General features: G+C 37.8%; 1 protein-coding gene across 1 annotated transcript; it reads left to right on the top strand.

Moving 5' to 3' along the window:
* Positions 1–257: 257 nt before the first annotated feature.
* LOC138976350 (uncharacterized) lies at positions 258–4,176 on the top strand. The gene is made up of 4 exons (XM_070349211.1): positions 258–1,072; positions 1,503–1,670; positions 1,957–2,208; positions 2,540–4,176. The coding sequence occupies exons 1-4, from the start codon at positions 329–331 to the stop codon at positions 2,888–2,890; spliced, it is 1,515 nt and encodes a 504-aa protein (XP_070205312.1). The 5' UTR covers positions 258–328; the 3' UTR covers positions 2,891–4,176.
* The last annotated feature ends 11,039 nt before the right edge of the window (positions 4,177–15,215 follow it).

Here is a 15,215-nt window from a genome sequence, read left to right as displayed (position 1 = left end):
TCGAATCAGAGTTTGGGAAGAGGATATACGTTTGTCAAATCAAAACAGTGGAACCCTTATTTAAGTCCCGCCCTCCCCTCCGGGTTAAGACACCCTCCTATTTTTAGACCTTTCTTTTTAAGATTTTCTGTTCACAACGTCTGTAAATGTATCTTCATATCAAGCCCCACAAAATTTTGATGAGTTATAGTGTTTTGTTTTATTTTTTGTTTGGGGGGGGGGGGGGTGGGGGATAAAAATGGGGTTCAACACAATGTTTAATTTAAATTTTGCCATGCTGTTCTGTACATGACGGGATTGGCATAATTCGGGATGTTATCTGCTTGCAATGAATCCACTGACTGCAGGAGAGTTGTTTACGTCCAATCTAATCTTCAGCACGTACTGGCAGTTCTCTGCAAAATTCACAAGAAATGGAGGACTCCTGAAACCTGAAGATTCTGATGTAATGCTCCTTGTGCCAGAAGAGGCTGTTGACATCCCCTCAGACATACCAACCTATGATCAATCAGATGCAACAGAGAGGATTCTCAGTGACACGGAGAGTCCAGTGGATCAGAAGTCACAGGTTGTACCTGATATCGCGGAAGCAGTGGATATTAAAATGGCTGTTTCAACCGACCTAGAAAGAGCCAAAAAAGATCTCAAGCTGGCAGAAACAGAGCAAATTGTCAGCCCTGTTGCAGAGTTCTATGCTGGTAAAGACTTCATCTTTGCAAAACAAGTCTGCATTTCATTGCCACATTTCCTGCCCGTGGGCTTTGATGAGAATCAAGTAAAGGTCTACCATGTCCACAGAGATGCATCCAGTCGTCTTCTCGTACAAACAATACCAAAGTGGACAGCTGATAGCACTGGGGACAGTGAGAATTTCTACATGTTTAGAGAACAAAAAATCCAGGTGATGACAAGCCACTTTTGTGGCGTGCTGTGCTCCTACTGTTCACAACATGAAACTCCTCCTCATTTAAAACTGCGCTTGTATGGAAAACAAACAAAGCGAAAGAGGATGGAGGTAGATTTGAAGCTGCTTGTATGGGACCAGAAGCTGAGTATTCGCGACTTCCGAAAGGTAAAACATGAGCACTTTTTTGTCTTTTCTTATTCTCGCAGTTTACTGCTTATTAATAACAGGTTGAATTTAAATCAGAAGTATCCGGCTAAAAGCAGTTGTGTTGCTTTGCTTAGCACATATTTATTGTTGAACCAATTTACACAAATCAGAGATCACTGTGGGCCAAGGACAACTTTTTATATTACAATCAACAAGCTGCACTATCGATTACAACGTAGGTGAATCAGTTAAGGCTTGCACCAAATTATGTCTTTGATTCAACTATCTATCTATCTATCTATCGATCGATCTATCTATCTATCTATCTATATATCGATCTATCTATCGATCGATCTATCTATCTATCTATCTATCTATTTATCCATCCTACCATATCTATCTATCTATCTTTCTATCTATCAATCTATCTATATATCTATGTGTTTAGCTGGCGCTGCCAGATGCAAAAGAGGAGTCAACACTTACCAGCGAAAGAGTTCTCAACCCAGTTTTGGACGCATCTAGAGTGGAGCTGGGAGTGCAGTTGGATATGAGACAGGAGGACACCGATGAATGGGAACACAAGTTCTTGAATTCCAAATTTCCTAACACAAGGGTTGGTATACAGTTGCACGCAAATCTATCTACTTAGCAAAAACCGTGAAGTCTTATACAGCAATGAAGTTAAGTCATGTAAATGGTTAAACAATTTTGCACTGGCAACGGATCGTCAATTTCAAACTCTTTTCTTTCGTCTTCATTTTTTACAATATCTATTTAATACATCTCTCTCTCTCTCTCACTCTCTCTCTCTCTCTCTCTCTCTCTCTCTCTCTCTCTCTCTCTCTCTCTCTCTCTCTCTCTCTCTCTCTCTCATGCTCTCTTGCTCATCAACTGTCCAGAGAGAGGAACTGACAAGTCTGCTTGCCTGCGGGAGAGCAGCGGTGGGTAGCACAAACCAGGGTCCTATTGTCATCGACTGGGCGTTCCAGCATCGTGATCAATCAGACAGATCTGACGACAAATGGTTCAGCTGCACTATCGACGTCGGCTACGTCAAAGAAGAGGAAGAAGGCAGAGATGACAACGCTGTATCCGCTCTGCAATTTCTTCCTAAGCCAAAGAAGCTAACCTTGCCGGTCAATGATTTGAAGGTAAGTTGTACAGTAGTAGCCTGTTGCTAAAAAAAACTCTCAAGTGGCCTGTGGTTTCTAGCTGAAACAGTTAAATTGAGATTCCGCTACATTTCAGGCTTGAACTCCAATCATGAACTGAAATGCTGATCTCACACAGTATTCTATTTTTTTTATGCGTTAGAAAACTGTTTCTATGCTTAGTGTACTGAAAAGAGCACCTTGGGTCTCAGGTCCTCACAGAACAGCTTAACAGTTTAGAAATTAACAACATAAATCTATATGTGATAAACATCAGTTTATACCTGCACATACATTGTTTTAACAGTTGATGTTGTTTCTGCTTTTTTAGCAATCAGACACGGCCCAGCACAGTGCGCATGGCTCTGGAAGGTCAACACCCATACCCACAATGGTTTTCCACAATGTAAAGAATGTTGGCATTGCAAGCTCCCATAATGTGTCCCACAGCAATCCTGAAGACACTGAATTGACGGAGAGAAAAACCTTAGACTCGAGTCCTGGTTCTGCAAGCAATGAACAATCGCTGGACGCGCAACTCAGTGGCATGGAACTGACAGAAGGTGCTGCCGAAAATCCTGACAGGAGAGCACCAGCTGGAACTCGGGAATTCCGCACCCCAACACAAGATACTCAGAGTGAGCAGCCTACACATTCCAACGAATCTGAAGAGAACGCTTGAACATTTGTAAACAGTTCTTTTCAAAACGGTTGTCTTTTTATCGCTTTGCCCCCAGCTTATACTATGTTTGTATAGTTATGAGAGATGATGTTCTGATAGTAAAGAAACAATTTTTTTTTTTAATCTCACAATATCTATTTATTTCTGTTCTTCCTGGTAGTGTACGTCTTGTAAACGAGTGCCCTGGTTTCACGTGTTCTTCCTGTTGTTACAATCATTCAAAACCATACTTTAAATCTCACACTGGTGTTAAAAGACAGCAAGTCAAGATATCAACAAGGACGATATCGATTTGACAGAACGCTCCCGCTATTAGGGCTTATACATTTTGTTTTGCACGGTAATTTACGTTTTAGTTTTCTTTATAAAAACAATTGTTATTTAGAATGTTAATGTATGTGCGCTTGTGTTTTGTACAGTTTCAAATGTCTTTGAAAACGTTAGCTCAAAGACTGATGATGAAGGTAAATACTTCTTAAAGAAATCGTCATTATTTATCAACAGCGAGGATGACATTGTGTTTTGTGCAGATTGGGAAAACTTTTATGAATGGATTTCTTAAAAGGCACAAGTGTATTGTCGCGAAATTGATTTAAATAACATCTCAAACTCTGCACAAGATACAGTCGGGATGTAGATTTTTGGTATGATATAATTTTGGTGTCGCCTGGCGTCTGGCATTATGGGGTTAGTGCTAGGACTGGTTGGTCCGGTGTCAGAATAATGTGACTGGGTGAGACATGAAGCCTGTGCTGCGACTTCTGTCTTGTGTGTGGCGCACGTTATATGTCAAAGCAGCACCGCCCTGATATGGCCCTTCGTGGTCGGCTGGGCGTTACGCAAAACAAACAAACAAACAAATTGTGGTGTCATGATATTATTATGCTAAAACGTCTTGGGCAGATCTGTGTCAGTAAACAGAACTGTTTTTGCGGGAAAGATTGTCCTTTTACAAAAATAAAATCCTGTAAAGAAATAGTGGCATGAAGCAAACCCCATTTTATGAACAACTTACAGGAGCACGTTCTCTATTCAAATCTCTCTTTTGGGAATTATGTGTTCACTGAGATTGAAGGCTAAAACAAGGGTTGCTAAACCGTTAAGTATTAGCAACGTTTGCACTGCTTTCCATGACAAAAAACAGCACACAAACATGAGATTATTGCAGGTACAAATTGACCCCGAATAATGTCACACACAACAATGCCAATTACTTGAACTTGTAATCAGCAAAATAATACATATCTGGTGTACAGTACCAAGAAATAAAGAAACGCTCCATACTATTGCACATTTTTAGGAATATTGTTTTTGCACTCAGTCAATACTTGACTGAATGAGGAGGGTTATGTTTGTTTTCTTAGGTATATGAGTCTGTGTGTGTGTATGTGTGTGTGTGTGTGTGTGTGTGTGTGTGTGTGTGTGTGTGTGTGTGTGTGTGTAATGAGCATATCAAACAAATGCCAAACGAATTTTGATGAAAATGTATGAACACAATTTTGAGAGTATTTGCTTGTGTAGTTTTTACATTTAGTCAAGTTTTGACTAAATGTTTTAACGTAGAGGGGGGAATCGAGACGAGGGTCGTGGTGTGTGTGTGTGCGTGCGTGCGTGCGTGCGTGCGTGGGTGTGTGTAGAGCGATTCAGACTAAACTACTGGACCGATCTTTATGAAATTTGACATGACAGTTTCTGAGTATGATATCTCCAGACGTGTTTTTCATATTTTGGATAAATGTCTTTGATCACGTCATATCCGGATTTTTGTGAAAGTCGAGGCGGCACTGCATGTACGCTCTCATTTTTCAACCAAATTGGTTGAAATTATGGTCAAGTAGTCTTCGACGAAGCCCGGACTTCGGTATTGCATTTCAGCGTGGTGGCTTAAAAATTAATTTATGACTTTGGTCATTAAAAAAAAATCTGAAAATTAAAAAAAAAAAATTATAAAACGATCCAAATTTACGTTTATCTTATTCTCTATAATTTTCTGATTCCAAAAACATAGAAATATGTTATATTTGGATTAAAAACAAGCTCTGAAAATTAAAAATATAAAAAGTGTTTGTTGACCTCATAAGATTATTTGCTGGTTTGCAAAAGTTGAGGCCACACTCTCACGGCACCATTTTTTCATCAATTTCCTTGAATTTTTGTAACACAATCTTTGACCTGAGTACCTCCTTAATCGACCTGACAAAACGTATGCTTAGATTTAAAAATCGAATACAAAGTTGTACTAACCTGTTCACCAGTTTTAGCTTATGAAAGATCTATGAGTTATCTATCCAGTGCAAGTCATTTTATACGGCCATCTTGCTGTCCTGTTCATGTTACGCCATTTCAACTAAATTAGATGTCAGTTTTGAGAGGTTGCACAACAAAACGTGCTTCGTTCACTACCGACCAAGCACATTCTTTACAATAATATAAAAGGATTGATGTCATTAACAACTGTCTTCATCTTGTTGACAAATTTGCTTTTTTTGATTCGGGTATCAGACAGCCAGTAAAATGTCTTGCACGAATCTGTTTTTCAGATTAACATTTCAGGTTTAAGTTTTACAACAGTTTGAAAATGATTAATAAAACAACTGACATCAGTGTGTGCGAGTGTGGCGAGTTTCTTTTGCCGCGGACTGTACAGTTTGTTGGTGATAATTTCACAAAGTGTGTAGGTCAAATGGTATAAATTGTAAGCTCTTTCACAATATGTTCCAAATTCGGGGATCGCATCAATAGTACGAAGTTTGGCATTGAGCCGTTGCCACGCTTATCTGATTTAAACTCTTCAAACCTCTGGAGTTATATGAAAGACCGAGTATACAAACACGACCACAAGTCCTTCAATGACTTGCATAAGGACAAACCCAATACAGGAAAGTGTTCGTGTCATTGTCATAATTATGGGGTCCCTCTTTATTTGGATCTAACATTTGCTCTTCTGTGAAATGGGAGTGATGCAGATGTCTTTGCAATTGTTAGTATCCATAGTGTTTCTGTAAAAGAATATATTTCATCATAGCTATATATCTCTATTTCGTAAACATATTGGATTTACCACTGGATTGTTTTTCTTGTTGTAATTTTTTGTACAGCTTAATGGTAAACTTAAATTCCACAATGTCTTTGCAATTGTTAGTATCCATAGTGTTTCTGTAAACGAATATATTTCATCATAGCTATATATCTCTATTTCGTAAACATATTGGATTTACCACTGGATTGTTTTTCTTGTTGTAATTTTTTGTACAGCTTAATGGTAAACTTAAATTCCACTATGTCTTTGCAATTGTTAGTATAGTATCCATAGTGTTTCTGCAAAAGAATATATTTCATCATAGCTATAACTCTATTTCGTAAACATATTGGATTTACCACTGGATTGTTTTTCTTGTTGTAATTTTGTGTACAGCTTAATGGTAAACTTAAATTCCACTATGTCTTTGCAATTGTTAGTATCCATAGTGTTTCTTTAAAAGAATATATTTCATCATAGCTATAACTCTATTTCGTAAACATATTGAATTTACCACTGGATTGTTTTTCTTGTTGTAATTCTTTGTACAGCTTAATGGTAAACTTAAATTCCACTATTGTTTTGTTTGTTTACTGTATGCTGAAATTTTATTTGTTTTTAATGCTATCGTTTAAGGTATGTTGACCTTGCATTATTTTAATCAATGCTTTTGGTTATAATATGTGAAACTTGCATTTGTTAACGGTTGCTTTTAATTATGGTGTATCTTATTTTGATCCTAATTATGTACCGTTTATGTGTTTTTTTTATGTTAAACTTATATTTTTTGCTTTTGCGCACGTGTACGTAGTATTTGCATGCTTACGCAGTGTTGACTTGTCTGACCCTAACTGTACATAATCCTAGGTATTTAAAAACAAATTAAGTGGTGTGTATTGTACTTGGGAAATGCCAGATATTGCTAAGTATCAATGTCGCAGAAGATTATTTTAGTTCCCTGTTGTGTATGCTTATGTTGATGGTATGTTGAACTTGCATTCGTTTATTAATGCTTTTGGTTTTGATATGTGAAACTTGCATTTGTGAATGTTTTCTTTTTTACTTGATCTTAATCATTTATAGTTTTTATTGTTTCTTGATGTTAAACTTGTATATGTTTGCTTTAACGCATTTTTGACTTGTCTGACCCGAACTGTACATAATTCTCGGAATTTTTTAAATTGAGTGGTGTGTATTTTACTTGGAAAAATATTGGATATTGCTAAGAATCAATGTCGAAGACCAATGTTTTAGTTCCTTGTAAATATGTCTAATTTCATTACAATGGTTTGTCTGTATCCATGTGATGCTTTCTCTTTAAAATGTTACCCTTGTTCCTTTTTACTCTAAAAGTTCGTGTGTGGGTGTGGATGTGTGATAGATTGATCTGATTTGTAAATATTGATATTCATACTTTTTCGAAAGTGGCTGCACTTTTGGGTTGCAGACAGACTCATAATAATGCTGTTCTACCAACGTACTGCTATTTTGACTGTTGATTGGTTTTAAAGAACTGTTCATGTGTCAGGTGTTATCTTGAACGATATCATTGTCATTTGAAAAGACTACGCTTGACATTTTACAGGCATGATTTAATTGTGTCTCTTAATTTGAAATATGTCAATGCCAGATGATGTACAGTTTGTGAATAGAGGATCTAAAAAAAAAATCCTCATGCTGGGCACCCTAACTCACCAAAAAGTTGTGAATTGTGCATGGTCATGGAGTGAAACTGGTTCAATATAGTTGGACCCAAATATGTTGATATTAATGATCACGACAAGTAAAGATGATGATTTTGATGACCATATTGATCACGACAAGTAAAGATAATGTTGATGACCACAAGGATCATGGCGACGATCGATTCTTTGTGATTTAGATTAAAAATGATTGCCTTTTAATTTGTATTTCATATTTTTTGTTTTAGATATTTTAGATAATTTAATGTGTATACATTGTCCTCCTTGAATTATTTCAGTTGGTATGAATGTTATGTGATATTATCATACCTGTTGCATGGGGCTTTGGTTATTTTTTTTTTAATTGTGTATTATGAGACAGTGCATAGTGTTAGTGTTATTTCGCCCACTGGCTTTCCCTGGTTTGCACCGCGTGTTTTTTTTACACCTTTTGGAAAACCATTATTGTGTTAATTTAGTTTGTGATTTTCTTGGTCATATTTGTATTGTTTGCATGATTGTTTCTTGTTTAGGTTGGTCAATTTGTCAGTTGCCCCCCGCGGGTTAGGGGGAAGAATTTACCCGATGCTCCCCAGCATGTCGTAAAAGGCGACTAACGGATTCTGTTTCTCCTTTTACCCTTGTTAAGTGTTTCTTGTATAGAATATAGTCAATATTTGTAAAGATTTTAGTCAAGCAGTATGTAAGAAATGTAATATAAGGTAATATATTGTACTACGTTGCAAGCCCCTGGAACAAATTTTTGATTAATGCTTTTGTGAACAAGAAACAATTGACAAGTGGCTCTATCCCATCTCCCCCCCTTTCCCCGTCGCGATATAACCCTTCGTGGTTGAAAACGACGTTAAACACTAAATAAAGAAAGAATTTGTCAGTTTGCATGTGTTTGTGTACCATTGCTCTACCATGTTCTAGCATTGTTGTTTAGTTGTGTTATCTAAATGTGTAAAGGAATGAATACTGTTTTACTTTCTGTTCAAGTTGTCATAATGTTTTAAGTTCCCTTTCCGATCCGTGTTTGTTCCATTCACATTTTGCAATAACATTGACAGGAATTTGTTTTGTTACATGTTATGGCTGTTTTTAAACAGCTGAAAAATCGTTCATTCCATGTGAAGGGACTAGATGATGTTCTCAGAAACAGTGGTTAATTTTGTTATTGCAAAAACCCAGTTGAAAAGTTGGATGGAGAATTTGAATACTTCACAATGGCACTTTGAACATGTTTTCATAGGTGATAAATCTACAAACAGATGTTTTGCAAGTATGTTTGAACATATTTTTGAGGTTTACATTTAAGATAATTATTATTAAAAATGGGGAAGGTAGGCCTATTTTGATTGAAATTGATGTTGTGAACAAACGTATCTTGACACTTTTTATAGTCCTATTGGTGATTATGCATTGTTCTTTTAAAGTATTTATTGTTTTTTTAATATTGTGTAATTTCACAAACATTTTTGTGTGGTTGTTGATTGGATTGTTGCTTTAAATCCAAAAGCATGCGGGATGCAATTCGCTTGGAAAGGCCAATCAAATGCAATGTACACAAATTGATCAGAGTGAAATACTGACCGAATGCAAAACATATGACGATGAAGCGATGGGAGATTGAGAGGAAGGACGTACCTCTTCTAACATGTATGTAAATAATTGGCATAGTAATGGATCATTATGAGTAAATCAGTACAGCAAATCTTCCTTAGACTTTGAAAACGCCAGAAAACGTTTCCATAATTGCATTGCAATACAAAGATTTGTATTAAACTGCACCCACACGACACTTCGCTGAAAATGTTGGACCCTTGAAATGGTACATGTTGTGGCGGAAGGGAAGTAACTCGAGTGCATACGTTTTGGGAATAAAGTCAAGTCCAAGTGATTTGTACTGACTTCATGCATTGGCTTTATGCAATTTTTGAACAAACCTGGAGTAGTTTATACGGGCACAAACACCCGGCCCCCTACACTACTTCATGTCGCTATGTTCTATGTTTTTTCACGCACTATGTTTTGTGTACATTCTCATGGCCCCTTCCAGCCTCCCTCCAATAGAAAGGCTAACAGTCATAATAATGACGTGATCGATAATGATAACGATTTTGATGTATAAGCGTTAGTGTGTGTGTGTTTTATGGTGTGTTTTTTTTTTTACTGTATTCATGGGTGGGATTCTTCCGGTATATGCCGGAAATCCGAAATCGATTTTGGCCTTTTTTTCTCTTTTTAAGTTTTTTTTTTTTTCGGTTTCAGGATTCATGACATATTTCAGTCCCACCCATGCATATGAATTTTTTGCATAACTATTTCAGTAGCCTAACTATCGTTCTTCAGCATTTGGGTTAATAACTAAAGTCTTTAACTCTTCTCGTGTGTGCACGATAATTCGATTTGTCACAGACTTGCCTTTTTCGCTGTATTGAGCGCAGTTGTTTCCCTTACACTGCAGGCCTTTTGTAGTATTCCCTGGTACTTGTAGTAGTTGTTCTTTTTTATGTTTTTTGTTGTTGCTTTTTTCCATTTTTTCTTCATATTTTTTGTTTTTAAATTTTCATTTTTTTTGTAGCTTGCGGAGAAACTAAATTGCAAATGAGTTCAATACTGATTATTTTCAAATACAAGGTGATCCCCCAAATATCCAACCCATGAAAATGCGAGTGACTTCTACATTTGTGGACCGAATGACTTCGTATTGGGTGTGCATTAACTTAAGCTTACGCAAGATAAGACCACACACGTATTACTTTGTGGACTGGTCATGCATATGTTAGGCGCGTTTGATCGATCTGCGCGATCGCGCGATCGCGCTGCGCGTTTGGTGGATCAATCAAACGCGCACACATCGATCGATGTGTGCGCATTTGATCGATGCAAAGAATAGGCTACAACAAATACAAGAATCGTTAAAACGCGCAGCTCTTATACTTGCGCATTTGGACGATCTGTCACAAAGTAAGTCCCTACCACACACACACATCGCACGCCGGAAGTGAAAAGTTTCAAATACAGGAATGTTCCGAAATATACCCCAACAACGTTTTTGATTTGTTTGTTGTCAGGCCTCTCAATCTTTCAAACAGTCTCTCTCTCTCTCTCTCTGTCTCTCTCTCTCTCTCTCTCTCTCTCTCTCTCTCTCTCTCTCTCTCTCTCTCTCTCTCTCTCTCTCTCTCTCTCTCTCTCTCTCTCTCTCTTATGATCTTATTCTTATAAAATTATTACTATTATTGCGTGTGTCTGCGTTTCATCATAAAAAGTTTGTTCCTATGTTATTATTATTATTATTATTATGAACATTTGTGCGCCTAATCTAAATATAGCCCTAGGCGCTTACAAAATATATGTATTCCCATTTCGATAATAACCATTTTGCTTAGATCAGGACTAGCTGGAAGAAAGGTCCTACGGACCTAATGCTATCTTTCCTGTAATAAAGTTCTATGTTTCAATGTTTCTCTCTCTCTCTCTCTCTCTCTTAGTCTCTCAGTCTCTCTCTCTGTGTCTCTCTCTTAGTCTCTCTCTCTCTCTCTCTCTCTCTCTCTATCGCTCTCTTCTCTCTTTCTGTCTCTCTCTCTCTTAGTCTCTCTCTCTCCCTCTCTCTCTTAGTCTCTCTCTCTCAGTCCCCCCTCTCTCTCTCTCTCTCTTTCTCTCTCTCTTAGTCGCTCAGTCTCTCAGGATCTCTCTCTCTCTCTCTTAGTCTCAGTCTCTCTCTCTTTCTTCTCTGTCTCTCTCCTCTCTGCTCTCTGTCTCTCTCTTCTCTCTCTCTCTCTCTCTCTCTCTCTCTCTCTCTCTCTCTCACACACACACACTTTCTCTCTCTCTCTCAGTCTCTCTCTTAGTCTCTCAGTCTCTCCCCCAATCCCTCCTTCCTCATCTCTGTCCATCCCTCTGACATCTCTCCTTATCTTATCATTTGCTATTAAAGGTGATTTGTGAGACGGATCGTCCAAATGCGCAAGTATATGAAAGCTGCGCGTTTTAACGATTCTTGTATTCTTTGTATTGATCAAACGCGCACACATCGATCGATGTGTGCGCGTTTGATCGATCCACCAAACGCGCAGCGCGATCGCGCGATCGCGCAGATCGATCAAACGCGCCTAACACATATACTGAAGTTAATGTACAATAAATATAATCAAGAGATTTATTTATATATGGGAGATTTATATAGCGCTTTACATATTAGTTTCTGCCGTGTGAGATGGAATATTTTACACAATATATCACCCATGTCACATCGGCCAGTAAATCTCAAGTCATTACGGCGAATATTTACTTTTCACGGCCTATTATTCCAAGTCGCACGGGTATTTGGTGGAAATTTTGTTAATCTATGCCTATACATTTTTGCCAGGAAATACCCTTTTGTCAATCGTGGGTTCTTTAACGTGCACACCCCAATGTAGTGTACACGAGATGTAGAAGTTATTAGCATTTGCATTGTTTTTGGAGTCACCCTGTAGCTCATACGTTTGTACATGTACTTGTATACGTAAATTCAGTGTTATCACGTCTAATTTGACTTTTCTTGCAGTTTTGACGGTTTTCTGTATGACAATTTATTACACTATAGATCAAGTGCCGTCATTCCGTACTTTCATAACATCCTGACGAAGGCAGTAAATTTTAAGGGGCTTATTGTCCGTCAGGTCTTAATTGCCTATATTGGACATGAGTTGGTTTATACGATTCGAGTTTTACGCCCTCACGGCTTTTTGATGTTTGCGTGTTTAGGTGGTATCAGCCATCTGCACTAATGTTAGAATGACCAAGATCTTTAACGTGCCATTGTGGTGACACGGGAGTGGGAGATGGATACCGTCTCTGGGTCTGCACATAAAGTTGACCCGTGTCCGTCCCGGCCCGGATTCGAACCACCGACCTCTCGATCACAAGTCCAGTGCTCTACCACCTGAGCTACCCGGGCCCCCTGACGAAGGCAGTTTATCTGCCAAAATATGTATCAAAACAAGAACCTATAACCTGGTTACTGGTGTGTATTCTTTTTTTATTTAAATGTTTTCTGTATGACTGTGAATATTAACCGGGGGAGAAGGGAAATTGTATATGATCAATAGCTAAATAGTTTGTGTCTGTATTAGTCAATATATTGTCTCGTTTAATTTGTCTTTATTTTTTTTAAATTTTTGACAGTTTCCAGTTAGAATGAGTGAGTTTAACTCCGTGTATTTAAGCACTTAAAGAAATCGGACGCCGATTGACCAAAAAAACAACAGATTTCGCGTGTCAGTGATATTTTCACAGTGTGATATAAAACAAGTGCGTTAAAAATAAGAGAAATCAATCGGACAGACATTGTGCTACAATTTTTTGAAAATGATGACATGCCAAGATTCAGATAAACGAGGGTTGGGTAGTTAAATGGGGTTTCTGCCCAATCAGTTACAACCGCAGGAACTTCTTTGGAAGTGGTTTTAATCCCTGGTTCACGCGTGTTGTTGTGATGTGTTTCTATTTGAATCAGTATTGTAACCTAGCTGTCTTTCCGATATGGCTGAAAATATCGTATTTACGTGACGTTTTATTTGGCTTAAATTAGATCAATTTCTCAATTCACATGAAGTTATTTCCTAACAAAAAAAAACACAATGTCGAGCACAGTCTCCAAAACCACATATCAAAACGTGACCGTATAATATTTTTTGCATAAATATTTCAGTAGCCTAACTATCGTTCACAACCATTGGGTTAATAATTAAAATCTTCAACTCTGTTCGTGAATGCACAAGAATTCGTTGTCACAGACTTTCCTTTGTCGCTGTATTGAGCGCAGTTGTTTCCCTTACACTGCAGCATTTTCGAGTACACGTTGTAGTTTTTTTTCTGTGTGCTGGTTCGGTTTTTGTTTTTGTTTGCATGCTTTTTTGTGTTTTTTCTTCATATCCTTTGTTTTAAATTTTCATTTCTTTGTAGCTCGCGGAGAAGTGAAATTGCAAATTGGTTCAACACGTGAAAACAACTTGATTGACCGTGACATTTCTGCACAGATCTGCATAACATACCATTACCCCCCTGTTGAAAAATAGCGTCAGAAGAGGTAAAAATTAATCGTACTCTGAAAAATATGTATGTTGAGTAATATGTAAACAATGTTAACATTTTCATTATCTGATAACAAATGTTCTCCTTGCTTCAAAATGCTCTCTGTGTTATTCTGATGCGATCCGGTTTATATTCACAAACCGTATGAAGAACAGTTCAAGTTCAGTAACCCTTCCGGTATTGTGGAATATTTCTTTGTTACTTCCCTTGTTTTAGTCTTTTTTATCAGAAAATCTTGAGACACTCCTTTGTATATTCTGAGATAGTGTTTTTTTCCTTGCACAAACATAAAGGCACGGCACACACAATTCTATACACACGCACAATTATACACTCCACACACACACACACACATACACACACACACACACTCACACACACACATAAACACACACACATACACACACACAGAAACAGATAGACACACGAACAGACAACCAGGCAGAGGATATGTTTCTACACAAGACAAAAAACACACATCCACACACACACACTCAAAACACACATACACACACACACTACACACACACTACACACTACCCACACACACACTACACACACACACACACACACACACACACACACACACACACACACACACACACACACAAAGGCACCCCCAAACAAACACACACGTATACTACTGTATGCGTCAACTTTGAAGGTAGCAGACAGACACACCATACATTGCGTGCAAAGAACTTTCAGCTTGTTTGGTCATAAAACACCCCTATTGAAAATGGAACATGCCGTTATGTGGATGTTGCTTGGCGCATTAACGCCCACTGTGACGACTAAACAGTTCAAGTGTTTGAACAGTCATTCAAATTTACGATTTGCAGAGCACTTCAATTTTCCGTGCAAGCTTTGGCAAGTATGTGGTAACTACTTGCTGGAAAAGAAAAACCTTTTTATTCCCCTGTCGTTTTTCAAAGTACGACTCCGAAACAGGACAGTGTCACGGTCAAACGTTTAAATCAAAACTCTGTGTAGAAAATGTGTTGAGGTATTTTTGTTTTGTGTTGAAACGTGTATATTTACACACACATTTTAATGAAAAGGTGCTTGTCATTGTTTATTTTTGTGTGTTGCTATTTGCGTTTTGTATTGGTTTTTATTAAACCTTTAATACCAAAAAAGTGTTTGAAGTTATTACTTACTGTTTTGCATGCGCGCGTGCGTTTGTATTTTCTATCTGCCTCTTACGTTCCTGTCTTTGTCTCTCTCGTGCAAACACACACACACACACACACACACACACACACACACACACACACACAAACACACACACACACACAAACACGCACACACACACACTGACACACACACACACACACGCACACACCTACAAACACACGTATACACACACATACACACGCGCGCACACACCTTTGACAAGCAACAATGATGATTGTGTCCTATACCTGTGGTGACCCCCTTAATGTTAAAAAAAAACATGCAACAATAGAATGTGTCGTTTTCTTTCAATTTTTTCTGTATTAAAAATTATATATCAATAAACAAAACAAAAACACAAAAA

Source organism: Littorina saxatilis, linkage group LG9, assembly GCF_037325665.1.
Source record: "Littorina saxatilis isolate snail1 linkage group LG9, US_GU_Lsax_2.0, whole genome shotgun sequence".
NCBI lineage: Eukaryota > Metazoa > Mollusca > Gastropoda > Littorinimorpha > Littorinidae > Littorina > Littorina saxatilis.
Note: the sequence above shows the minus strand (reverse complement) of the source record. Positions and strands in the feature narration are given on the sequence as shown.